The sequence below is a fragment of the Pomacea canaliculata genome, linkage group LG1, assembly GCF_003073045.1.
Source record: "Pomacea canaliculata isolate SZHN2017 linkage group LG1, ASM307304v1, whole genome shotgun sequence".
Taxonomy (NCBI): Eukaryota; Metazoa; Mollusca; class Gastropoda; order Architaenioglossa; family Ampullariidae; genus Pomacea; species Pomacea canaliculata.
Window position 1 is genome coordinate 25,482,255 of NC_037590.1, and position 24,211 is coordinate 25,506,465.

The following is a 24,211-nucleotide window of genomic DNA, read 5'->3' on the forward strand; positions in this document are numbered from 1 at the left end:
TTTTTTTTTTAATGAAGGCATTGAAGTGTCTACAACACTTATCTATACCAGATGCTACATGTATACTTGACCTGTACCTGTGCGTGTAGATGGCAGCCATGTAACAGTCAACCCACGATTGCAGCATTGTATGTACATGGACACATCACACATGCAAGATGTCAGTGAAAAGATATTCAATCTCGAGCAGCTAATTCCGATCTCGCAAGCCAACACATTTTTCAAGATAAACTAGTTATTTTCTGTCTCTTTTTCATCGTCATCATCGATATCGAAATCAAAATGATAATAGCGATATGCTCATGATGACAGGTGTACCAGGTCTTTATTACTCTTTCCTTGCGGCAGGTGTTCATTTAGGGGGAAGGGTTCTAAATATGGAACTCTTAAGGTTCATTTGAAATAACCCAGTAGCAAAAACACTTTAGAAGACGTAAAAGCGTATTTTACAAACAAGAAGCACAAAACACAATCAGTGATCATAAACGGCAAGAAAAATACACTTACACACGTAATTTAAAACAATGTATATTGAGATATCCAGGCATACAGTATGGAAAATACAAGATGTAATATGGAAGAAAATTTAAGTCCCAACCCAACTTTGGAGTTCTAGATTAAAAAGACACTTCAACTGGCTCGTCCACCCGACTTTCGTCGTCACACCCACTCACCCGACTATTCGCACGTCTGAACGCTTACACTCTGACAAACATACCCGCGTGCGCAAATACAACCGACAAACAATTGCACAACAAACAAATCGTAATCATATGAAAAACATGGTTGAATAATTTGAGACACATATGGGTCTCTGAATACACAATCTGTCATCAGGTCACCAAAAGTTAGACAAAGTAAAAGAATAAAACACACTTTCCTCCTAGCACTCTGAGTCCGCGTCCGACGAACACTTCCCCGGAAGCGTACACTTCGCCAGTCTTGGACACAGTTCCCACACGGCAGCGTCCTCGCGACAGGCTGCCTCTCGACAACCAGTAGCGGACAGTTGCAGAATTGGCTTCGCACACTACTGCCACTACTGGCGGAGATCACAGGTCACACACCGTTGCCCCAGGCAATGACGATGGCGACGACGTTGGAAGTGAGTTTTCTGACGCACTGTCCCGAATCCACTAGCACTGCTGCTCCTTTGGTTGCCCCAGGCAACGGACACAGATGCGGTGGCGATCTCAGGCGACAGTGGTCCGGCACCGGCTCCAGACGACCAAGACCCCAGGGACACAGGCACAGTAATCACTACTCCCGGCGGTTGCCCCAGGCAACGGGTGGCGGAGTTGCTGTTGCCGGTTCTGACGGTGTATCCCCTTCTTGTCGTCTGCGAGGATGGAGACCCCTTCCTCACTCTCCACGGTTCCAGACTGTAAGTACCAGCAAGTAGCACTACGGAAACTACTAACCACCGCACTATACCCGTCAACTGCTCCATTTTATCCCCCGACCCTGGGCCTCGATCGCCTCCGTCAGTCAAGGCGACCAGTCAAGTAAAAACGGACAGAAAGGCTTCCCTTTACTGTCCGCTTTCACTGACCGCTGCCCACCTATAATTATATACCTGGCCTCGGACCTGTTGTTCTGGCCTTGAACCAGGCTGGTTCATGACAGCCGCACTCCTCCGATCATTACTCCATCTGTTTTCTAGCCCACCCCGCAGCGCTCTCTCCCCACATCACCTCCCATAAGCAAGACCTGAACCCCGACTTCAACTGTCAACTAAATTACTTGACGTCGGTGAGTGAGGACCGTGGCCGTCCACTTGAAGTGGTGATTCAGAGAGTTCAAAGGTAGATGCGTTCATCCACCAATGGTCGCTCCTGGCACAACACATAAAAAGTCCTTTAGAATCTCTTGTATTAGTTCTGCGTTTAAACCGAGCGTCGTGTCCCGTGCACTTGTACAACATAAGCTGTAACACAGGCCCTTGCGTGACTGAACTTTTATACATTTTCTTGTAGTAGGTGAAACACATGTTTCGCTTATCTGTAGTATGGACATAGAAGTGAAACCACGGGGATCTAATCACGAACTAATATCCCTGGACTGCTGGCAGACGATTTTTTCCAGTTAACTGCTAAAACGAGGCATGAGACAAGAAAGCTTCCGGTTTATTCACATTCTTTGTAACGGCTCGCCGAGACTATCAGCGGATCACTTCGCAAGAAGCTAAGGGTTGGTCTTGGCAGACAGACAGCAATCCACCTAAACACGTCCTTGGTCTAATCAAGATCCATGAAACTGTGCTTGCTGTGGCAAAACCTGTCGCTTCTGTGTCAAACGTTGCCTGCTAGGTGCCTCGTCACAAGAAAAGCTTCCTACATTCTTCTTGATTTAAGCGGCCCGGTGGCGCAATGGTTAGCTCTGTTAGCGCCTGTCACCAATACAGTGAAGGTTGGCTGCCCTGAGTTCATTTCTCGTCTCGGGCATGCTGTTCTTTCTCTGCACGTGACATCTGTTTACAGAGCTGGCTGCCCTCCGCCAAAGACGGTCCCAAGCCCGGCTGAAAAAGGAGGAGGGTTGGGCGTGGGGCCAGCACCCCTACCCCGTAAAACAAATCCTTGCTACCAAAACATCGACAACAGTTAAGACTGTCGTCGATGGCCTATGCCCCAGGAGGGGCGAAGGGCCTAAAAAAAAACTCTTCTTGATTTCCCTTTTCTCCTTTGAAAGAAGGAAAGTCCATTCTTCTATGCAAGCTTATGTTGCTTGCTGCATAGTAAAACAACATAAAATAATATATCAAATTTAAAGATGTACTATGTAAATTGCCCTCAATTTCTTTTGGAACTGAAGTTATCTTGCCCATGGTTGAGAACGTTTATTGACTCCCATCTGAACTGTGTTTAAATTAACCACAGGAACATCATAAGCTCTACTAAAGTTCTTCTCTCCATGTTTGATCCATCAATGCGGAGATTGTCCATTACGTCTCGAATGAAGACCACGAACAGTGTACAATCAGCAACACAACGAGCATCGGGCTGGTCAGGATTTCTTTTATTATATATTTTAGCAATAAAATTTTAATACAGCGTATTTACAATGAAGAATACGAGTCATTGATACCATTCATCAGTCGTTCGTTCGTCTCTTGGCTTGTTGACTGGTACCGGTCGTTGGAGGAGCACATGGATAGACGCTGCAGCTGACAAGGCTCACCACTCACGCCTGTTTTGGACAATGGTAAACAAGTCTTACACAGGACGACCAGCTCACTCCTTCACGTCCCACGTTCCATCTCTGGCCACCTCGGCATCGTTAAATTTTTTCATCACATGCCATAGCCCCTCGTGCCAAACCCGGTCTAAAATCTTTTTGTCTATGACATTGCATTAGAAGTCCAGCTAAAGACGCTTCTGTATCGGGATATGACAGTTGAAGATTTGTTCAACAGCTCCTACCTGTTCTGATTCTGATTCTCAATGGTAGTGTTGATGCGATTCAACATGACTTTGGGTGGCTGATTCGGCTGATTATTGTTCGATAATTTGTCACAGTCTGACACTTTTTGCTTTTTCCTTTTTTTGGAGAGGTATGACTAGTTACTGCATTCATTCTTTGTGTTCCCAGATTCTTTGACGAAAATCAGTGAGGGCCTTTGTTGTTTCATCCCCACCCTGCTGGAGCAGCTCAACACCAAGCGACTCTCCTCCTTTCAGACAGCATACCGCTCTCTTGGCTTTTTTTCCTAGGACCGGTAGTCTGCAGGTTCGCTGGTTCTTGTCCGATTGTTTTTAAATAATTTTATCGGCTTGAATGTGTACAGGTCTTTGTAATATTCAGTCTATGGGTTGAGTACAGCAGTGCTATCTGTGAGAAGGCGGCCATTGCTGTTTTCGATGATTTAGGGCTTGTGTTGACCTGACCAGTTGAGAGACTTTAGTATTTGTTAAACGTTCGTGCTGTCACCCCGGCCGTGTCTTTACCTCCTCTGTGATTCAGCATTAGCCCTCGAGTCCTCCCTAGATGAAGTTTATCCCTTTCGTGATAGTACAGTTCACTTCTTTATACTTGGAAGCTGCTTTCGGTTTGCTTTTTCTTTCTTCTTCTTTCTACCTTCCTACGTACGCCTTTGCTCGTGTTTGACATCCTCCCCACTGCACCAGAGATTATGGCCCTTGTCAGTTGCTGACTTTCATGGCTCTCTAACCTCCGCCAGTTCCATTCTAGTTCGTGGGTGATTTATCTCACTTTGCCGCATTGGTGTAATGTGCGGATGTTCCAGGTACCAATGGATTTCCTTCTCTTAAAATGATACTGCAATGAATGTCATCACATCGTAGTATTAAAGACAACGAGCAGGCAGACAAAAGGGCTCAACTTGGGGCTGAAAATGGGCAGCCTCACAGAAATGAAGATTGCAATGAAGGCTCTGCAAGACCATCACAGCACCCAGACAGCTACCATGGTCTGTCCAGACCACGTGACAATGGTACAGGGTACAGCAGCTGGAAGATACACAGTCATCCCCAATGTGCTCTAGTGAAGAGGCAAAACAAAGCATGGAGCATCTCGTGCAGGAGTGAAGTCTTTTCAAGGAATTGAGTTTCACAGTATTTATTTCGCACTGCTAGTAACAAGCAGCCTGTGTTGTATTTAACTACCAGTAACAGCAGGATCATGGTTGTATTTAACTACTAGTAACAAGGAGTATGTTTGTTAAATAGATTTTGTATGGCTGTCACTTGTTTATTTATTGTTTTAAAAGTAGATACCTGTGCGCTATGCGAGAAAAATATTAGTATTTACCGCCATGCCGGCTTCCACTTTTCACGCTCTTTTCTCTGTTAATAATCTTGACTGAGCCCTTTCCGACCGAAACAAGCCTGGCGTGGCCAACTCTGGAAAGCCATCAAGTCGTAGTAAAGGCCGAGGATCAGGTCAGAGGAACTGGCAGAAAACCTAATTAGGAAGGAGGCACGTCCGCGACTCCGTACTGCGGAAAATTAAACAGGCGCTGGCGCAGGTAGAGCACAGGCACAATGAAGGGGCCTAATACTCTCATTAGCGGCCGGCGGCAGAGATCAGCAGCCAAGGCGTTCTATCAGAGACCCCTATTTTGTCGCCCAAGTCGAGTGTAAACACATCAGGCCGCGGTGCCGCCGCGCGGAAAATCATCCGGACAAACCGACAATACCTAATTGACAAAATATTTTTCGACTAAATTAGTTCGCTGATTCAGAAAATTACCTCAAGTGTTCGTCCAAATTTCATCGGCGGGGAAATTACACTCTGCAAATGAAGTAACGATAAGGCGGGATTACCCTCCAATCTTTAACGAATCTTACAACAGGCTTCCATTCTGCTCGAGCCGCGCCAGCTCGTCGGCAAATCAATCGGATTGCGGCGCAGTGAATGGGAGAGGCCTTCAATCGACGTTCTCTCTCGCTGCTCCAGGCTTGGCCCAAGCCATATTGTGTTAGCTCATTGAGATGCTTAAATAAGAAGATATCATTTCCGTGAAAAACACGCTCGGTACGCAAATGACGACAAATGACAAAAGGATCTGCTGAGAATTCAATTCTATCTGGGGATGATAGAGTAAATGAAAGATCGACCGCCGACTTTTGCGAAGATTTCTTTAAGGCAAAGCTAACCTCAGCCAGAGAAGTGGGCTTGTCTCTCTGCCCTAAGTACCTTATACCGGGATTTGGTGTGATTTGTGCTTTTTCCCCTCCCTACTTCAGCCGCAATCTTCGTTGAAAACCAGAAATTGAAACGAGGGTGTATTTTCAGAATAGGAAATGTCGAACGCTAATTAACAAGAAGGCTTATTCGTTTTGGCCGCGTAGCTGGGTAATTACTCTTTTAGAAGAGAAAAGAAAGAGTCTGAAAGGCTTTGACAATAGACATGTCTTTTTAGTTAGACAGTTCTTCAGTGCAAAGTATGGCACAATAATAGCTTAATCAACTAAACGTGAGTGTTTACATTACAGGTTTTAACATTCGTGGATAAAGTCTTCTTCGTTTCAATACGTTAGCTTAAATTTCTCCTTGCCGGAAAGAATGTTATTTTTACCTTCGAAATTAAACCCAGAAGCCACAAATTGTGTGGTTTCCCTCATCACGATCTTTGATAAAGACCAAAAAGTCTGGAACAGCGTATGATCATATAAGAGAAACTACTGAAGAAAATGTCATTAACGAATGTCGGCTGATTAACTACAAAATTCATTTGTTCACTCATTCTGCCTTTTCCATTAGCTTTTTGTCAGAGTCAGTTACTTCGTGATAAACTCTCGCTTACAATTTTTACTGTGCAAAGTGTAATTTTGTGTGTTCTAACTTTGTGTGTCTATGCATGCACCTAATTTAAAATGTCTTATTGATATAAGTAAATGGTCAACAAAATATGTAAAATAAAATGGAATTATGAGTTTTTAGAGTTTGCTGAACACAAAAAGTACGAGTAAATAAACTTAATACAGCAATATTTAAATCGCTTTTATTTGCCTCATATTTTTGTAGGACATTTTGCAATTTTCTTCTGTCTTACCAAAGATTTTTTCTACATTCTTAGAGTCGATCTTGATAGGTTGATTTCTTTTAAATTAAACTTTTATTTTTACTTTTGAAAAATTTTGACAAAAATTCGTTACTATAGTAATATTAAAAATAATAAAACTAAATAAAGGTTTTGACTTTAGTGTTTACACTTCTTCATTTCTCTTTTTATGTGACTCAATTTCGTTTCTCTTGTAATGTGACCCATATAAAACTGAATATAGGATACTTGTTAGTCATGTACTCGAGCCTGGACTTCATCCACCACATCACTGACATCGTCAGAGAAGCATCTTCTTATGAAGACATGCTATCGAGAAAGTTTGAAAATAATATCGATACTTTCAAGCAGCTGTTGCAGAATGGGAATAATTATTTGTTGTTAGCAAATATCGGCCGTATAAATGTAAATAATTTACAAAACCTCGTATGTGTCTAAATGTCTTCTGTTCTTGCTTAATATCCTAGCACGAAGGTGTTATTCTCTCACCACACTATAGATGTGATCCGTGTTTGTGATGTATACAATTAATATACATATATAAACTAAACTAATGTATTCCTAGTGAAGCTGGAGTAGTTTTCTGGAGCAGTTGGAGTTCTTAGCCTGTTTAACAAACGTGGTGGATCCTTTGCAGATTATCAGCAGTCACATACAATAAGCCCTAGTTTGCAATAGTTTTTCCTTGATGGTGAGGCGAGATATTTTTCAGGCCAGTCTTGAATCTTCCCTTCTGGAATTGTGAAAGTTTTGAGTTTGGAGTGGTCTTTTCCTAGAATGGCAGCCAACCAGGGATGAGGAATCCTTACTACCTAGGTCATCTTGTCCGAGTTTTCCTATCTCGTAGAGATTTGCCTGCCAAGACGACCGAGTATTCTCCGCCCAAGATTTTGGTCTGGAGTTTTCTTTCTCCAAAGCGCTGTTTGACAATAGCTTGGAGTTTCGATTCGTAGGCACTAGAGCATATCCACATACCGGTGAACTAAACCTGAAAATCTGATGTACAAATTAAGAACGTTTGTTTTACACAATGAAAAAATACAGACTTATACTTTGTTACTTTAAAGGTTGGAAGAATAATTAATAATGTATTTTATTCTGTTTTCAACTGTTATAACAGTAAAAGTATGTATCTTACCTAAGATCGTCGAACAGACTTGGTAAGTTTTAAAACAGCTTCAACTGCCAACTCCAAAACACTATTTAAAAAAAGCTAAATGAGAGAATGACAATGAACAAGTTTATTTGTCCCAATGGGCAATTTGAAGCGAGTTAGATTCGGAGTCATGATGTCTGTGGATTTGTGATTTGACAATCATGTTGTACACAATTTCAGGAAAATGCACACAATGAAAACAATACTTATGTTGCAGAAACCAAGACACTGGCGAAGAAAGGACAGAGGACTAGACACACCTGTTTGCCATTACCCCACCAGCAGAACCACCCAGAGACTGTCTTACTTTTAAAAAAAGAAGACAACGTTGTAGTTTAGATTGCTGTTTATATTATTAAGAAAGTCTCTTGAAAATTGTGTGATGGAAGCAAAGATTCACTCATTGAGGAACAAACTGGTGCTAAGTATCATAAATTTAATCTTGAAAAACAACTTTGTAATTGTGGTTCTGTGAGTTTACTGATCGCACTTAACCTGTATTTTGCAGAAATATTTCAATATACGTGCGTAATGTCCACACTCTCCCAGCTGACTTTTGTTGGAGACAATTCTTTGGTGTGTAAAAATATATGTGAAATCAAAGCAGGTTTTGTCATACTCTTTTTTTTTTATTGAGACTGCACTATTTCGGGAAAATAAGTAATGAATCGTTGTCACAGGACTGGCCAAAGCAAATGTCAGAAAACTAAATTTTTGTCATCCAATATAGCTGTATCAATTCACAAAATCACAAAAAATTTGACAAAATCTCATTTGCTATAAATATAAAGGAAATGTGGTGAGGTAATTTAGTTCCCCAAAATACACACCTTTTAATTTTCTCTCTTTATATATAGTGTGCATATTCTCGTGCGGGAGCTAATGCTTTTTTCCCTTCTCGTTTTTGTCTTTCATGGTATTATACTAAAGCAATAAACTACTTAAACAATTTGCAGCAAAAAAACATAAATATAAAAGATCTATAGAACAATATTAGAAGTTCAAGGTGTGGGCTTTATTTCATTCAATAAACTGATAAACAAACAAAAAAAATGTTGCAAGTTCAGGCACCAGGACACGTCCTTCAGAAGACATAGGCAACCCACCCCACCCAACACACACAAAGCAACATTTAGGGTACATCCTGTACACATTTTCCCAACTATTTTGCCTTCGGTGACTCGTCATTCTTGCTGACAGATTTAATATTTAGCTAGCGTTTACTTTCTTTATCACAAAATAGTGATGATTAATATTATATATATCTCGGATCTCACTTTAACTTTCCTGTGCCTGATAAACAATTCTAAGCTCTCACTTGCAAAGTTCTGGCTTCGCAACATTACCTACTAGCGTATATGGCACATGGACCTACCCACTGGAGCGAGGACAGATTCATGTGTCTTCATGTTCGTCGTCTTGCAGCAGGGGAAAGCCGCGAGCAGGGGAGCAGGGAGGCCGGCCGTCCGACACGACAGCCTGACTTGTGTCGCTCACCTCTCACTGCGGCGGAGTGTCAATTACGGTCCCCACTGGTCGCCCGCCTAACGGAGTTAGCTGTCACTCGCCAGTCCCCTTAATTCGATTCGAAAACACCAGCGTTCACCATTCCCTTCCTTCTAAGCGGATATACTCTTAAAATTGCTCCTTCGCTGCTAAAATTTGACAAAATTCTCACCGCAAAACTGGTAATAGGGTGGTTAGTGGTTCTGCATTGTGAGGAAGATTTCCTGAGGTGGCCAGAGAGTAATTGATATTGTCTAATTTACCGCCATAATTTATATTCCCGCTGCAAATACAGGCGTTAAGGGCTCAATTTACCTGCAAATCTCCAATCAGCTGATTTGTGTTAATAATGCAGGACCCCTGTGTGGAGAGAGAAGGGCAATCTATTATTTACCGACCAGCGCCAGTTGCAGGCAAGTGCTGCAGGAACAGGACCAGCCCCTGCACGCGGGATGCCGGGAAGTGGCGAGCGGCGATGTCACGGCATGTCACGCTGTGCCAGTAAACGGATGGAGCGCACGGGCTGAGGTGATGAACGTGGTGAACGTGCGTCGGAAATGGAAATCAGCGTGGGCCGCGCCGCCAGGGGGCAGCTCCGTGTCGCTCGACACCCTCTGCCTCCTCCTCCCCCGGAGACACGAATTACATCTTGACCTCTTCTGTTACACAGTTTACATTGTCGTCATTCCCTCGTGTCTTCTTTCTAACGAGTCTTCTCTCTACAGATGTGTAGTCGTCGTAGACGCATTCTGGATCAGTGACATCAGTGTCGATGCTTCTGGAAGTCCTCACCACCACAGCTACAGTACAGCAAGACGCTTTCTTCGCTCTCGGTGTCGCACTAAGTACCAAGTCAGTTGAATACAGACACCAGACTCCTAGCCTTGTCTCCCAAGTCGGGTTGTTTCTGACATCATACCCATAAACACTGCGATTTAGACTGACCTGACGATTTATTCAAAGACACCCTAAACGTAATCATCAACGCGCTCTCATGTGGAACTGTGCTAATAATTAACACTATACACCGCCCCGCGGAACTGTGCTAATAGCGAGCACGCGACCCCACCATGTGCAACTGATAATCTCACCACGTAAACTGATAATTCCTTGGTGTGGAACTGTGATGCTGACGCAGTTTGTCATAATGTCGCCAGTCTGCCTCACAGACAATGTTAATGGGTGGAATCATTATGGGACTCACTGCCGTCGTGACTCAAGCTCGTCACTCTTGCACCACACAAATATTCAGTCATTCCCCCTCCACCACCACCACCCCCTAGCTGTCCGGTGGCGCAACGGTTAGCGCCTGTCACCAATACAGTGAAAGTTGGCTGCCCAGAGTTCATTTCTCGTCTCGGGCACGCTGTTCTTTCTCTGCACGTGACATCTGTTTACAGGGCTGGCTGCATGGCCGTAATATAGCCTCAGCTGCTGACACGGCGTAAAACACCAATTCCCCCCCCCCCTATATATATATATATATAATCTCTACGTGCCTGCAAGCGCTTGCTGACATTTCTTCAACTATCGTTGTCCTTTCCTTCTTGCTTAATATGCATAACCCTGCATACACAGGTGGCTCATAAGACCCAAAGGCAGACAAAACTAGACTGGGACTTTTCTTTCCCAACATCTTTGCCAGACTTCAGACGATATATCTTCACAGCCAAGCTGACTGCCACACAAGCAAAATTAGAGGACACGACACATCGACAGTACTTTGTAATATTAGACTCGCTGTCCAAATCCAATCACCTAATAAACATAGTATAGATATATCGTCTCCCATAAATAAGTAAGACTTAATCACTAAAAAAATGGGGACATTAAGTTTCTTTGGATTCTTTCTCATATAGGAATAAGAAGAAATGAAGATGCTGATAAACCAGTAAGACTGGGAGTAAAACAAAGTACAAATACTAACACATCATCCTTAACATCTTTGTTTCGCCAACAGAAACAACTTGCACTCAACCAATAAAAAACATTGTGGCAATAGAAATACGCAATACAAAAAAATGAAGGTAAAGAATACCTAATAAATGACAAAAACTCTGTTTTTCACAAATTAAATAGATCTCATCGATCTAAAGTAGCTAATGAAGAATTACTGGAGAATACAATGTTAATTGTAACGATCTCCATTCACCTGCGGTGACATCATTAGCACCTCATATGCGCTATTAGAGTATAACGAAAACAAGAAAGAGATAAGCTAACCCTGAAACAAATATCGACTGACATTAAACATAAATAGCTCTCAATCCACCCAATGAACTAAGGCATAATGTACTCTTAACAATAGTAATTGTGGTGGCAAGCCATACAATTTCTATATTTATGAAAATAAACACAAGAAAAGAGAACTTTAAAAAAAAATCCCCACGTAATAAACTAAAATAAAATATCAATACCTTGCCATATATGAAATAAAGCTACTGTTAGAAAGCAGCTAACCTAACCAGTAATTTAAAAATAATAGAGGATATGTTTATTTCAACATTTATCTATCAAATCCAATAGGGTAAAGAAATAATACATGAAAAAATACTTAAGTAATAAACAGTACAGATACAATAAGAAACAAAATCTTAGCTATGCTATAGAAACAATGCAGCACCTCTGTTTCCCTCGATTCTAGGATTTTCTCCAGTTTCAAAGCAGAAATCCTAGTGATTTCAAAAGCAGCGAACTTACTTTCCACTTGCTGAAAGAACTTAAGGTTGGATTTCCATCATTACAAGGCAGCTCTTTAAGCTCTCGACTCGACAGAACCTGACTCACAAATTCTGAGCCTCAAAGCCTCGGAGGTGAGCTGTTGTCGTGATAGGCCGATGTTGTAACGACACAGAGAGAGAAAACCCTAAATACGAAACCTCAAGTCCGGTAAAGCGTGTGGCACAGATAACGTGCAAGCAGAAATGTTGAAATCAGCCAAGGAACAGGCAGCTGGCTTTTTAACTAAACATGTTAATTCAGTTTTTTAGCTAGCGGGCAATACCCAGATATGTTGAAGGAAGCTATAATTGTACCCATCTATAAGAAAGTCAACCGCGAGTGCCCCAGTAACTACAGCGGTGCTCCCTTCTAAGCGTGGTGGTGAAATGCTACTCATCAATATTAAATACAAAAAAATATATCATTGGCTTGAAGAAAACAAGCTTTTACCAGAAATCCAAGCAGTCTTTAGGAAGGGATACTCAACAACATACCATATATTTTCACTGTATGCTATGATTCAAAAATATTTTAGTAAACAGGCCAAACTGTATGCTTGTTTTGTGAACTTAAAAAGGGCGTATGACTCTGTCCCACATGCAACAATACTGAGAGCCCTAACTCATTCTAGAACATCTTGCCTATTTACTAAAGCAATAATGTTAATGTGGGAGTCTCTAAAAGCTTGTATTCGAACGAATAACGAACTCACCGATTTTTTTTTCAGTGCCCTCTAGGCCTCAGACAAGGATGTATAGCTAGCCCAACATTATTCTCACTTATTATGAACGAAATAGCTGAGAAAATATCTGCTGATGGCAAACATGGTCTTCAAGTGTGCCCATGTCTAGCAGAATTGTATATCTTTATGTTTGCTGATGATCTAGTTTTAATATCAAGCATACCGATAGGCCTTCAAAATCAGATAAATTGCCTTGTGACATCATGCCAACAGCTTGGACTAAAAATTAACTGTGATAAAATGAAATGGTCTTTAGAAAGGGTGGTTTCTTAAGGCAAAGGAAATAATGGTCTATTGGAGAGAAACCTCTGGAGGTGGTTAATAGCTATGTATATTTGGGATTTACCTTTACTACAACAATGAGCTCCTATCAGGGAGCGAAACATCAATTAAAGGGAAGAAAGATACAGTGGATATAGCAAACCCATTGAAAAGAATTGATAATATGACAAGACAAACCTTCTTTAATTTATTTGACTCCATTTTTCAACCTGTGCTTTGATATGCAGCTGAATTATGGGGGATTTTACGAGATGACAGTCCAATTGGTGTATGGAGAACTCGGGCGCTACCCAATTTGGTTAACTGCTGCTTAAAAACCATTAAATTTTGGCTCCCCTGATGCTGATGAACATAGTATACCCAAACAAGCACACTTACTTTTGTACAGCCTAGATGCTATAGGGAAAAAGAACTGGGTTAATCGTAAAAATTGTTTGCTAGCCGTGAAACAAAGAATAACTGATGTTGGTCAGCAAGAATGGATTGCTCGCATGAGGCATAGTGACAGTTCTATCTGTACTGTGTTTAGAAAAATGTCCTCACTCCAGAGCTATACTTTGAACGTGTAAATGTAAAATGTTTTAGGGATGCCTTGGTTCGTTTTCGATTGGGAGTCAGTGACATCGATATTCTCAAGAGCCGCTTTATTTATAACCAGAACGCTCATAATACAAATGACTGTCCATTTTGTGTAGGATCAACTGAGGATGAAACTCACCTTTTGTTTCACTGCCCACAGAACAATAATATTCCCTATGTTCCTTCAAAATGCTCTATCAAACAGCGAAAACAAATTGCTTATTGCAATTCTGACATGTAGAAATGTGAACAATATGAAGCAACTAGCTTGGTTTCTATTCAAGTATTTTATTTTAAGAAGGGTCTGAGAGTAACTACGGAGATATGAAACATGTCACTATGCAACACTTTTAGAACTCCTATGTAACGCTGCCTCAATTATACAGATATATATGCATATGAATGTTTATGTGAGCAAGTAAATGAGAGCATGTGAATGTGTGAATGTCGGGGGAACGCGGCTCACTTTATGATATTGGCAGTATTGGCCAGATGTCACTAAAGATTTCGAGAGCCTTAAAGTCTCCCTTTGCGTACTGTTAACAACACCATCAGCCACTATGTGCTTCAGTGTATAAGCTTGCCAAAAAAAAAAAAAAGGTAGCTAGCTCCCTCATGCAGCAAACCCTACAACCTAAAGGGAGACCAAGGCACTCCATTTTAAATAGCGGACCAAGCTTACCGGAACTCCGTCCAGCAAGTTGACGAAGATGAACAGACACTACCAGAGCACTGTGGTCTGAATGCTCCTCTAAGCAATACAGGCATTGTAGGCACAGACCGCCCGGTGTAATTGTGACCACATAGAACAGACTCCAAAACACAATTTACATGACTGCGCTATTCTCGAAAGAAAAAAGCGGCCGGAACTGTGGGAGAAAGAACTGACTTTTGTATCCAACTGTGGGGACATGAAATGACCCCCACCCAACTGCCAAGTTTGAGGCATCCCTAGATATCTAACAGCACAATCGTCATACAAACAGTAGGAATAGGAACTAAGACCACAAAACATCTGTGTCAGACTTTTAACACAAATTCTCTCGTGTACCGCGGGGCTTTTTAACGGAAAAAAACATCATTAATCCAGTTTCTTATCAAATAAGCCGTGTATACACCCAAACTCCATACTAAAACTACGCGAAAAAAGGATGCAGAAATGTGTGGAGGATTATGTACAACCACATGTCCAATAGGCGTTCAAACATGGCGGCATAATGACATTGTGCTGGGAAGCTGGGCCCGCAGACGCCATCTTATCTTATTAGATCATGCTGATAGGCATAATGCTGGCTGCGCGCTAAACTGCGCCTGCTTTCCTTAGAAATGTGATTTAGTCAAATTAGCAAGACCTGTCTTTTTTCAGGCTAGTCGGCCGGGACAGGTTTGTGTGCAAAATTATGTTATGGCTAGTTTCGTATCCCAAGCATGATCCGAAAAATTGCATTTTCTCTCTTGTAATTGAAAGACAAACCTTAAAGCGGGAAATAATTTAATGAAAAAGATAACATTGTTACCTACGGATTTCAGGCATGTTTTTCTTCATGCCGCATCAAGAAGTCTTTTTTATACCTAGCAGCTGCGGGTCTTAGAATATTTATTTTCAGCAAAAACTTTAACAAAATCAGGAAAAGGTGCAGTTACCAACAGAATAAAATAAGCACCCAGGAAAAGGTTATTGAGTAAATCTAATGAATTCTGACAGACAAGTTAGTGTTCTGTGTTGAGAAACAGACCCAAAGACAAATGAAAATTATGCAAGATTAGAGCAATCGATGAATCAGGCCAGGGAATGTATGCATATCAAATTAGTCCTCAAAGACTAGAACACAAACACAGACAATGGCTGAGAGCAGAGGCAAAAGACCGAATTGAACTGTCAGTCACAACACGTCACTCAGAGACTTCAAGCCAAGCAACTGGTGACGAGCAGGAATATTACAAGTTCTGCCGACTAATCCACTAAAAGTGATTCTTATTTTTTAACCAGTAAGTTTTCTACTTTTAAAATACATTTTAAGTCTCAGTCGTGTCATATCGCTCCTCCGGTGCTTCCTCGTTAATTAATACTAGCCACGTCCGTTTCGTCTAACGAAAAACTGAACGAGCATGATGGCTCGTGTATCATTGAGATACATCATGTCTTGAATCATTGGGCCCTGCGATATGCTGGTTTGTCCTATTTAGAGTTCACAGTATTTCAGATTGTGTAATATTGAATACAAGAGATAAGAAAACATATTTAACCAACTGGCTACATGTGTAAATCTTAGCTCGTTATGTTTGCTGTGTACAATCTTACAGCAAGCATTGTTTCTTAGTGGGTGCAAATGCTTCCTTGTGAGAACAATTTGTTCTCAGTTACTAATTTAAGTCTGTAATCTAACCCAAAGGAATGGTGGGTGGGGAGGTGTCACCTTGGACTAGCTTCCTAAGTGTTAAGTTTCGGGATACTCTCAAGAATAATGATATTATAGCAAATAACTTCTTAATTTATTGTAAGCAGTGAATAGGATGTTGTGAAAGGTTCGATGCAGTGGACGTACTGACTGAAATCGTCTGTGTATTCTTTAGATATTTGAATCTTAAGGTCCGTGTTTGAGAAGAAAACACCCTGAAAGTGGATTAAAATCTGTAACCCTAGTGACAGTCAGTCATCTGTATTAATCTAGCATGGATGTCTTTCCCAAGTACTCATCTATATCCAATAGTGACATTTCCCTTTCTTGCTTTTCCGACCATCAGGGCAGCCAACCACAGCTTGACAACACCCCATACACACCTCTCACACTCTAGGGCACGCCTGTCATGGTCAGTGGCCATCACGCATGGCACTGGGCATGAGCAGTGACTGCCTGGCTACCCAAATAAGCCTTAAGGAGCAGTCGGCATCAGAGGGCGCCAAAGGGAGGCTCCAGGCTCAACGTCATAAATTAATAAGCAGCGACAAATTCGATTTCCTGACGCCGCTTCGCAATTCTTTAACGGTGGTATCCTTGCCCGGACAAAGCAAATTGCGGAAATTAAGACTTTATTCCTATGTTTATTAGGATAAAAGTTTCCAGAGCACTGCCATCTTAACCAGCTTTTTTCTTTTTTCTTCCTCGTGGGAGAAGGACGACGATGAAGAGAGGCGGACGAATGGGAGACACAGGAGTCGATTGTAGTTTCTATTTCAGGTTTGTCAATAGCAAATGACATCGTGTCTATCTGAGGTCTGCCCATAGACAGCAAAAGATATCGTGTCTCTCAGGCCTGCCAATAAAAACACGATAACGTTTATCTTTCGGATCTGCCAACAGCATATGAAATGTTTGAAAAAATTTAATCATTAATATCTCCCGCAAAAGCAATATTGAGGTTCATAATAGAAGTGTGAAAGGAAACGTCGTACATGGTGTTATCAAATACTGATGAAGAAAGTCAAATCGTCCTGATATTAATCCCTAGTTTTTGAGCAAAGTAAGATACATCAGTGTTTCGGATTCCAAATTGCGTTTCTATTATTTTTCCAAAAAAGTATAACTATTTCATTTATATGAGCCCTTGTTGTCACATCTCATAAACGCCGTTTTGTCCCTATTCAAAATTTCAGGAATTTTTCATTGCCCACGTGCAATCATTAATTATAAAGATCCGCAATAGCTGTAAATGGAACAATCATATAGTCACTTGTCGCTGCATTGATGTTTTTGTGCATTGCTACGTGCTGATCTCATCTAGTGCTATAACAGGGAAAACATTCACGAGCCAGTCTTTCTAATACCGTTTGCTTATTTACTGTTGCTTATTCGTTAGCTTAGGTCTGTGCTCCAAAAAAAGGCGGCCTGTGTCTGTAATCTGTGTATGTCATCTGCTTTTCTTTTAATCGCAGTGCGCTGTCGTCTGTTGACAATTCATCACTGCCGTTCTCGGTGGCAGCAATAGGAGTTAGCACCGCTCCTTTCTTGCTACTTCCATCTCTTCTCTAGTTCCTTTTCGCTGGAATCCCTTGCTATTCGCAATCTGTTAGCGTGTCCCTATTGCGTTTTCTTTAACACACACATCTTCTCAGAAAATACTCATCCTCTTAGAAGTTTGTCATCTAAGAAATGGCGGAAGAGCAGAGAGCAAAAATCCCACGAACAACAGACATTGCCCATGCTTTTTGTAATTGTCAGGGCTAAACCTTTCTGTTCACATTTTTTTTTTTTTTTTTTACATACGCTACATTCGAATAAGACGTACTCATATAACGTTCTACGACGAGGAGGATTATTATCTGATTTTACTCGACAAGTAAGATTTACTACGTAGTTTCTTTTTTTGGGGGGGCGGGGGGGGTGGGGGGAGCGGGGATGAGGGTGGGAAGGAGTACATTGTCCTTCGCGGCTCTTTCTATAGTTTAGTCTTAAGAAATCGGTTTAATTTCCTTTAGATATTTAATGTTTCAGTAAATATATATATACCACTCAAAAGCCGTGCTGAAAATAAGAATATGCACCGTGCAAGCTGTGAAATCCAATGAGCAAAGCGTATTGCTTCTGACAGCACCTTCAGCAAATAAGATGAGTTTCAAACATGCATATTTCATTTCTTTGAGTCAACCATGAATAGTTTATCACTAACCTACATGAATTCATCTTCTGTCGCTAGTAAACTATGTCCGTCCCTCGCCAAGTGACTGATGAGACTACACAGAACAGATACTTCATGGTCTACTGGTTTGGAAGTCGCTGCCAGTTGCGCAACGGATAAGAGAGTGATGTTCTTTCGCCTTTTATGCCGCGGCTGCTGTCTATGGTACGCGCCATTTTTATTATTGGTACACCTGCTGATGGAAGCGGAAGTCCGGCTTATACAGTTTTATTGTAAACTATTTTTTTAAAGTTCTAAAACCACGTTGTGCACCGAATTTAGGAGCCGCCTTTGAAATAAATGTTTAAGCTAAGAAATATTTAAGGACTAAAAGTGTGCAATTAAATGCCCAGAGTAAGAGTCTCGTGAATCGTTTAATAAATATGTGGTGGCGTAACAGGTGTGAAGCAGGAGCAACTGAGTCACCTTTCTTTTTAGTGAAACCATGAGTATATCCTGAATATCAATTGTAGCCACCTTGGTCCTTTTGACCTGACCCCATTGACTGACACCTGACAGTTTAGCGACCATGTTTTATCAGCTCTACATACCAGTAGCAATGTCGACACCATTAGCAGTCAAACAGCTGGCTGCAGAAAATGTTGATAAAGTAACCACTCGTAGAAAACGCTGTAACAACAACAGAACGAAGAATAGAAGAGGGAGACAAAGTTTTTATACTACTCCCCACAAAAATAAGTGTTGATGAAATGGAAGGGTCCGTATACCACCACAAAAGATCTTCATCCTATCGCCAGCGACAAGATTTCCACATCAACATGCTGAAAAGATATATCGAGGGAATACCACCACCACCGTTTCTCTAGCTCGATCAACTGGAATAGATTTTCAAGAGGAAGATATATCTATCAAGATGTGATATCTGACGAATTTCTCAACTTTTCATACTCCAACATGAAGTGATAACACAAAGTTTGGCCTAAATGCCAAATACTTCTACAAAATATCATCCAATACTGAAGATGCCGCCCTCCCTGATAAGCTGAAGGAGTTTTCCGGTCGAATTGACTGGGACAATACCATACCAGTGACAGCCACCGCCCCAGCATCCACACTATCAGCTCCTTTTAATATCAGTGATCACGAGGTGTGCAACCTACTCCGGCGACAAAACTGCAGGAAAGCAGCAGGCCCTGATGGTGTGTCTGCTTCCACACTGAGGCGCTGCGCTGACCAGCTTTCCTCGGTCTTCACTGACTTCTTTAACACATCCCTCTGGTTCTCTGTCGTCCGCTTTTTAAGGCATCTGTCATCGCCCATGTCCCGAAGATCAGAGTGACGCCACTGAACGATTACAGACCGATGGACTTGACGTCTGTTGTGATAAAAACTCTGGAAAGACTGGTTCTCAGACATTTTTTACGCTCCACCAAAGGCAAACTGGACCCTCTTCAATTTGCCAATCGGCCCAATCGGTCGGTGGATGATGCCGTCTCTGGTCTTCGCTTAATCCTCCAGCACTTTAAATCCCCTGACTCCTATGCTCGTTTCGTCTTTGTAGACTTCAGCTCCGCCTTCAACACCATCATTCCGCGGAAACTCTTTGATAAGCTCCCAGAGTTCGGTCTCTCCCAGTTGTACTTCTGGACCTTTGACTTCCTCTTGCACCGTCCTCAAAGAATAAGAGTCACGATCGCCTCTCCATCATTTTTGAGCTCAGCACAGGCACACAAGGTTGTTTCCTCTCTCCATTCCTGTTCTGCCTTCCTGTTAAATGTGAGCCATGCGTTGTTCGAACAAGTTTAGCCATCATCTTACAAAACTGGCTGCTTGGCAATACACATCCAGAGAACAAATCACACAATGACACATAACGTGATTTTCTCTTAAATCATTGATACTTTAAAATAAGAAAAATGCATTTGTCGCCACTGTTCTCGTATATTCATATTAAATAAATATGCAAACGCTTCGTTAATATGAAACGTGTTTTACTGCTCGGGGCATTCATTTACCCTAAGCCGATTCAACTTCCGGCATTGGGACGATGTGGTCTTCCGTGACACGGTATGGTCATGGCGTGGTTGAATCGACTCTGGCGGATCACCCTTTCAACGTAAAGTAACATTCTCACCCCGTGATATAGCCTGAATTTCTGACACGTTGTAAAATACAAACTATTCAACCATCGACTCAGGAAGAAGATCGATGTGGTTCTTGGTCGAAATGACCCCCCCCCACACACCTTTCCCCGCCCGTTCTTTTTGTTGTTTATTGTACATTAGTCGACTGTGCTTCATTTACGACTATTTTTCCAGAACTCATTATTTCAACATAAATATTTTTATAAACAAAGTCCTTGAGACCGGCTGTTTATCCTTGACTGTGACATTTTTCAGAAATCACGTTCAAAAATATAAATAGTGCAGTTAAAGAGTCGTTAGTAAATGAGGAAAACTGACATTAAAGGGTCAAACTTGTAGTACTTGCTCCATAGATAAAATCCCCAGAGTGAGGAATGTTACGTGAAAGCATTAGAAAAAATTAAGAAATTCGTGCTTTGCTACAAAGTTTCACAAATTTAGATCCCTGTTGTTTACTTTCATTTAAATCAATTACACAAAAGTAAAAGGTCAATGCGAAAAATTACTACGTAACTTTTCTGTAAAACTGTGACTTATGGCTGTTCCTACTGTAATTTTATAGACGTACGTGTTTTAAATAGAACGTACTTTAGCACCAAGAAGGTGAAATGCTGAAGTCCCAGTGTTCATTGTTCATCAATTCTTTTGTGTGTGTGTGACAGATTTCCCTTTTCCGTTTGTGGAAATACCCATATCCACTGTGCAATGCTCCCAAAACTTTTTCAAGGTCTGGAAAACGGTTACCTGTTTTTCCAAAATGTTTCAACGCTTTTAAAACTGTATGCACTCTTGGTCATATATGCTAGTATTAAATATTTCATTCTCATTTACCTTAATAAAATATAGCTCCCTAACAAAGAAATCAAAAAGAAGCATGATAGTAACAGAATGAACAAAATATTTCTAGGAAAAATGCCCTCAGAATATTTTTTTAAATATGTTGATGGCAAACAACACCCCATGTTATTTTAATCTTGCTTCAGTTTTAGGTGAATCTCACCCCTCTTAGCTTTCAAGCCCCATGAATAACGCTCTTAACAAAATGTCACAGACAGAAAACATCTTTTGGCACACATTGCTCAATTAAAATAAAACAGCAAGTATTTCATGTAGCCAGGAAAACATTTATTTGCTAAATATTACTATAAATTTTCTCTCCAAGAGACTTTCTGACTTAGATTAAGTCACAATTAGAAAATATAATTAAACATAAAATCCTTAAACAGTATTTTTGAACAAAATCTACTTGTTAGTTGTATTTACATGCAAAAAACTACATTTCACTGAATAATTTCTGAAAATAGTTCATGATCATTATCACAGTTATATTCACCTGCTGCTACACACACATTTGCACTCTCTTACTGCAGATTATGCATATGAACATTTCTTCGAACAGCATTAGAATACCCTTCTTTGAAGTGAAACCAGACAAGCGTGTCCAAGACATTTTTCTCATCTTCCTTGCTTTCTGTGATGCAAACAGACAAAAAGTTGATATCCTTTTAACAGTACTAGTTCTATATAATTAATGAGACAAAAATGTAAATAATAATCATTTCAAGTACTCTAGTACTGTAAAGTAAAGCAAGGCAGGAAGGATTGTGTCACCAAGGAAGGAATTTCTTTCTTGGACTCAAATCATATTTTTAGAACATGCATTTTAATAATAACAGTGAGGATTTATATCTTGCTTTTCCAATGATATGTTCAGAGTGCTTTACATAAATAATATGCAGACTAAATCACCAACAGCCATGCACCAATATTCATATATAACACGCATGCTCATTTAGACTTGAAGGAGATAGAAGAATCAGAGTGACCAAGAAAGACCTCGGTTAAATTTATAGGTGTTTGAAATCATGCTTCATGGAATGAAAACGGAATGGTTAATCTGCTTACTATGGCCACTTTAAGTTACGAACCAATTTTGGTGGACTTTAGCAAGTCTTAACAGGGAGGTTTTAGTGTATCAGGAATTCTGTGGGCATTATGTTGCTCTAGAAATGTATATTGCCACAATCTGTATGCATAAAATTCCAATAAACTTTAGGATCACTGTATTCCACTCACCAATGTTTTAATAAGAATTTCAAGTTGATGCATTAAGTGATATAAGTATTAAAAAAAAAAAAGTAATTTGCGTAAGTATATAAAATCCACAAAATTTCATGAGCTACAAAAAAAATCTCTCAACATTTCTTAGCTGACTGCTGTTCCACACATGATTAATTATATACGGTATTGAAACTGATGACAGAAGTGAAATAGTTCGAACTGTAGTTAGGGGAAGGCAGAAAGGTGGAAATGAACATGCCTCTTTCCAGTCTATTAGGGCAGCTTATGCTTAATTTCTAGCAGTTTCAGTGAATAACCACCTTTATGAAGTTGGTTTCTTAACCAGTTTCCCAATGGTTTTGGTGTGGAACCACAGGTAAAAATTAGTTAAGCAAAAATATTTTTACTAAAACCTCTGTTAACGTATTCCTTAACTGTATAAATTTATTAACATAGGATTGAAATATAGAAATAATGCTTTTACTTCTTGTAATCAATGGGTTAATAAAATCTGTTTTCAACCAGAACTTCAAACAAGTAAAAAAAGATTTTTTAATGGAATACCTGTGCTAAAGTTCCAAAGAAAAAATACATTTGCTACATTCTAATTTTGTATTAAAATGTTCAATCACAGAATAACCACAAATAAACAGGAACTATATTTTAACATATAAAATGTGTGTCTACACAAGGATGCAAAACTAAATCAATACAAATGACAAAGAACTGGATGTCTTTACCTTTCACAATATCTGCTTTGTGTTTGTGTACTTGTCTTTTTGTTCTTGTTAGGTTCCCAAAGAAATTTGTCTGGATCTGAAAATCAACACCAAAATAAAATTAGTACTCCTTTAGCATTTTCTGTATATGAACTTCAAGATATTGTGTTTTGAATTTACCAATGGTGCCCGCATAAAGCTGACAGTGAAGGGGAAAAAAAAACTGTCAAAACTGACAAATAGATGAAAATGTTTAGAAATAAAGTATCAATCACTTCAGTGCTTATAATGATAGCCAAGTAGTATGCCCCAGATTATGACACTGCACCAAGGTGTAATCAGCTTAGAAGATTTATAATTAATGAAACTATGTCCTAGGTCTATTACAGATCAGTCTGCTTTCAATACAGAAAACATGTTTAGCTACATAATAGGTGTCCTTGTGGTTGAAACTCCCATATTTCTAAAACCACAAACACCACAGATTCACAAAGTAAGACAATCATAACAGAGTATACATCACCTAACACAAGTGCTTAATTGTACATGCTGTTTATCAGAGATACATCAGAATGTCTTTACCAAAATATCAAAAATGCTACAATTAAACAGATGCTGGCTTCAGGTTTTAATTAATTTTTATTTTTGTAACTCAGGAAATCTTGAACTATGTTTTCAAAACAGTTGATAAGAAAATAAGGGTTGAAAAATGCTTGAAGTGTTTTTACACACTTCTTCCCACATTACAAGGTGCATGGGAAAAGCCCTTTTAGGGCTAAGACAAAAAGCAAAAGTCAGAAACTTGTAAAAAAAAAAAAAAAGTTTAGAAAGAAACCCAAGTTCTCTGATCTAAGCATGGATAATATCATCTCAGAACTACATAAACAATATAATCTAACATTTGGTTAGGGAAAGAGGAGGGCTTGGAGCAATCAGTGTGTGTCTGCTAGACAGGTCCTTTGATTATGCTGCACAAAACAGTCCTATATTGCATAAAAGAATTTTCTTCTCTTTAAGTTTTCCAAGTCTGTAATGAACTCATTTTCCATTTCTATCTTTGTTTGGCTTAATGAGTTTATCAGCAGCCATAATCCATTGCTTCATCATGACTTTATGGGTTCTAATTGCTTGATAATTTCAACAGGCCATGCTAGTCAAATGTTTTAAGTTTGCAAAATTCCAGCAGAAGACCAAAAATTT

The 24,211-nt window shown here is 40.2% G+C and overlaps 1 protein-coding gene across 3 annotated transcripts in view; it reads right to left on the reverse strand.

The window, feature by feature from the left end:
• Positions 1 to 21,339: 21,339 nt before the first annotated feature.
• The window catches only part of LOC112566689 (chromosome transmission fidelity protein 18 homolog), a 49,372-nt gene continuing 46,500 nt past the window's right edge, over positions 21,340 to 24,211 (reverse strand). For all 3 annotated transcript variants that reach the window (XM_025243019.1, XM_025243013.1, XM_025243029.1), the window contains 2 exons: positions 23,033 to 23,108; positions 21,340 to 21,702 (listed from right to left, as the gene is read on the reverse strand). In XM_025243019.1, the coding sequence (XP_025098804.1) occupies positions 21,593 to 21,702; positions 23,033 to 23,108 (186 nt within the window). In that variant the 3' untranslated portion in view covers positions 21,340 to 21,592. The remainder of the gene's footprint in view (positions 21,703 to 23,032; positions 23,109 to 24,211) is intronic.